The 4,038-nt window shown below is 46.3% G+C and overlaps 1 protein-coding gene across 1 annotated transcript in view; it reads left to right on the top strand.

The window, feature by feature from the left end:
* Positions 1 to 462: 462 nt before the first annotated feature.
* The window catches only part of LOC306936158 (syntaxin-binding protein 4), a gene marked incomplete at its 5' end in the record, with an annotated part of 182,299 nt that continues 178,723 nt past the window's right edge, over positions 463 to 4,038 (top strand). The window contains one exon of the mRNA XM_079519634.1: positions 463 to 599. Within this exon, the coding sequence (XP_079375760.1) occupies positions 463 to 599 (137 nt within the window). The remainder of the gene's footprint in view (positions 600 to 4,038) is intronic.

The following is a 4,038-nucleotide window of genomic DNA, read 5'->3' as shown; positions in this document are numbered from 1 at the left end:
GAGACAGAGGCAGAGAGAGAGAGAGAGAGAGAGAGAGAGAGAGAGAGAGAGAGAGAGAGAGAGAGAGGGAGAGAGAGAGAGAGAGAGAGAGAGAGAGGGAGAGAGAGGCAGAGGCAGAGGGAGAACTAGAGCTATGAGGCAGAGCGCCAGTTAAGAGTTAATTCGGTGATGTGAAGGAAAAGAGACGAGGGAGGGGAGGAGGAGTACAGGGGACGTAGTTGCTGAGTCGACAGTGAAGCCGAAGGTAGTTGGAAGCACTTGAAATGCAGAGCTGAAGGCTAGGTGTCTCTCATCATTACGCGCACATCTCCAAGGAGAAGGCAAGGAAGGGCCACCAATCAACCATCCAAACAACCGACCGCCTCACCGCTGTCCCCACTACCTACCTACCTACTTGCCTGAGACCCCACTGCCTGCCTGCCTGCCTGCCTGCCTGTCTGCTATCAGAAGCCCAGTGCCATCATGTTTCTCTCCTCCAAGAAGTTGCCCGAGCTCTGGGATTATTTCATGATCTATGCCACCGGAGCCCTGGACTGGAACCCGGACAGCAAGCCCGTCGATCTGGGGCTCTTCCCCATCCGGATGAACCCCGAATTTAAGTACCAGGAAAGGGGACCGGATGGCAGGTAATAACACACGGAGAGGAGAGAGATAGAGACGGAGAGAGACGGAGAAAGAGAGAGAGAAAGAGAGAGAGAATGTAGAAAATGTTGTAGGGATGTGGGGGAGAAGAAAGAAAATCCTCAGTGTCCGTTTAGCGTGTGCCACCGTTATGGTTCCGTTTGTGTTTTGTCTGTCCTCTCTCGGACGCTGCATGATCTTACGGTGTGCCACAGGCGTTTTAAGGGAGAGGGGAGGAGGGGGAGGTCGTACGGAACATGTCCCACCAATGTAAGGAGAGACATGATTGGTGGTGAACCCCCCCAACACACACACACACACACACCTCCACATCCTTCAACGATCTCTCATCATCACACAGACGGCGCGCGCGGTTTCTCGTCGTTTCTCCTTCACCCCCCCACCCGCCGTTTCTGTCCGTCTGTGTCCGTCCGCCTGTCTGTCCGTCCGTCCGTCCGTCAGTCTGTCCCTCTGTCCCTCTGTCCGTCCTATAAAACGTACAGGGGTGTCATTTGTTTTGCTTCGGTGAATCGCTGCCCATATACCCTCCCCCTGCCCCCCTTTTTTTCTCTCTTGAAACGTGCAGGGCAGAGGGAGGGATGGATGGATGCAACCCGTTCCGGTTGCCGTGGCAACCTAACGTCATGTGGTTATGGATGAGGGGGGAGCCTCGGTGCTGCTGCTGTGCTGCTGTTGTGGGGCGACGCTATGCTTCGCCTCAAACAGGCATACCGCGCGGCGGAGAGAGACGATCTACAAGCTCGAGACGCGAGCTTGTAGATCGTCTCTTTCCGCCGCGCGCGGCACCGGCGTGCGTCCCAAGTATAAATCAGGCTTTAGGGGAGAGACCGGTTGGGGGGTGGGGTGAATGGAATTGATTTTTGTATTTTATTTCTTTTATTTTTTTTCCTTCCCCTCTATCCCCCGCGTTGCACACTCTCCCGTCCGGTGATGATGTCCTCCTATAGTTGTTGTTGGCCTGATTCAGAGCTTCCCTTTAAATATGTTTAAGATAACGCTTTAAAAGACGGAGTTTATTGTTATTATTATTTGTTTTTTAAAATTCCCAGATAGATTGGGAGAAAAAAAAAAGTGCTGCAAGGATAAATAAAATCTCGAAGGCACTGCTGTGGGACTTGGCAGCAGCCATGCAGCTGCCACAGCAAGGAGAGAGAGAGAGAGAGAGAGAGAGAGAGAGAGAAAGGCAGAGTCCTGCAGCATTATTTCTTGGAGATAAAGGGGGTTGGGTGTTTGTATGTGTGTGTGTGTGTGTGTGTGTGTGGGGGGAGGGGGGGGGAGGGGGGGGACCACATTAGTGAAATCGACTCGAGAGCTTTAATGTACGTACAGCTGCGTTATTATTTTTGTCCGCGGGGAAGATAAAAGAACGAAATGAGAAATAGCACGCGTGACGTTATTTGGTTATGTATGTATGTATGTATGTATGTATGTATGTATGTATGTATGTATGTATGTATGTATGTATGTATGTATGTATGTATGTATGTATGTATGTATGTATGTATGTATGTATGTATGTGTATGTTTGTCCGATCGCTTGAAACATTTCGTTCCCGTATAAAGTCACACATTTCCCTGTATATGAAGAGAAGAGCTGGTCTCTTTGAATACGTGTGCAAGTCAAACACTCAAATGTGGGAGGTCCGGGGGACCCCCAGGGGTCCTTCCAGGGGGAGGGAGAGGGGGTTCCCCGCTAAAGTGATTAATAGATAGTTCTGAAGCAAATAGACCCTTGCAGATCTGTAACTCTCAGAGTTAAAATATGCAATTTTACATTGAGGGGTCCCGGAGATACAAAACTGACATCAAATGGGTGTCCGTGGGGTGATTCATATCAAACTAAGGTTCCTTGAAACAATGTTTCAATTCTGTGAATAGGCTTTTTTTGTTGCATAAATTGCAATTCCACATGCACTACTCACTGTACAAGGACATTGTACCCTCGCCTTCCCCCACGCTTTCTGCAGCTTTCAGAAGCAGGTGCATTAGAATGCAATGCAGGCGCTGCACCTGGGCTATGCTGGGGGCTGTTTTGCACGGACGTCAAAACTGAGCAGCAGACATTACCCTGCACTTACAGTTCAGTGCGCCTCTCCACTCAACTGTAAAAGTCTAAAACTATGACGAAAGAGGCCCGTCGACTACCTTTTTTCACTGACGAAAACGAAATAAAAACAAAGCAATGATGACTAAAACTAAGACTAAATGTAAAGACAATTTTGTCAACAGATACAAACTGGACTAAAATTAGGGAGGGACTAGTAGAGAAGAGATCCAGTACAACTAAAAGACAAGTCATTTTATGTTTGGTTGCGCTCGGGTGTTTCACTCTGAAAATAGCAGATCTACAAGCTCACAACGCGCCTTGACTATGTTGTTGGCTCGTTCCCATTTTGGGGGCAACGTATACCACTCTATTTACATACAGTACAAGGATACTTTTAAGGATACTCGTTTGGTTGTCAGGGTCTTGTGGTATAGGCTATAGTTTCAAAAATTATTAATTCCAATTCCTTTTGGCTTGTGAAATACCCATTCATTGAGACAGCCACCTTTGTTATTTTGGTCTAATTCAGTGGTTTTCAACCCTTTTCATATCATGGCCTGCATTTGAGCCACGGACGGATTTAGCCCTGCAGCCCTGCAGACCAAAAAGTAAAGAATATTTCCATGCTGTATTGATGTTGGTACCATAGGAGAGATAACAGGCAAGCCTTGATCAAAATAACAATTCTTCTACATTCTCTAATAATATTGTGTATAGACTTCTTGTAAATTAAGTAATGCAGATGTTAATAATAATTAATTAATATAATTTAACTCTTGAGAGTGTCAAATTAACCCGTAAGGTCCATTTTTGAGACCCATTTGTGGGTTGTTTCCTACATTTTGTTTTTCAAAACATTTTTTTAAAACATTCCCAATAAAGCGAAATCATTAAATGCAGTAATTTCATGAAGAAATCAAATAATTTCCATGAATTAGAAAACAAATGTTTAAGAAGTATAGCGTATATAGGCGTGGTCATCTCAATCATCTCTCGCCTTTCAGTATCACAATTCAAATAGGAGGAGTACGGACTATACTGCAATATGGATCTGTAGTTGTGTTGCCTATGTTATGCCGAGTTGATAGTGAACCAGTTGGACAGGGGTTTCATCTACTGAACCAGTTGGACAGGGGTTTCATCTACTGAACCAGTTGGACAGGGGTTTCATCTACTGAACCAGTTGGACAGGGGTTTCATCTACTGAACCAGTTGGACAGGGGTTTCATCTACTGAACCAGTACCAGTTGGACAGGGGTTTCATCTACTGAACCAGTTGGACAGGGGTTTCATCTACTGAACCAGTACCAGTTGGACAGGGGTTTCATCTACTGAACCAGTTGGACAGG

This window comes from Electrona antarctica (genome assembly GCF_951216825.1).
Source record: "Electrona antarctica genome assembly, chromosome: 14".
NCBI classification, from domain to species: Eukaryota; Metazoa; Chordata; class Actinopteri; order Myctophiformes; family Myctophidae; genus Electrona; species Electrona antarctica.
Note: the sequence above shows the minus strand (reverse complement) of the source record. Positions and strands in the feature narration are given on the sequence as shown.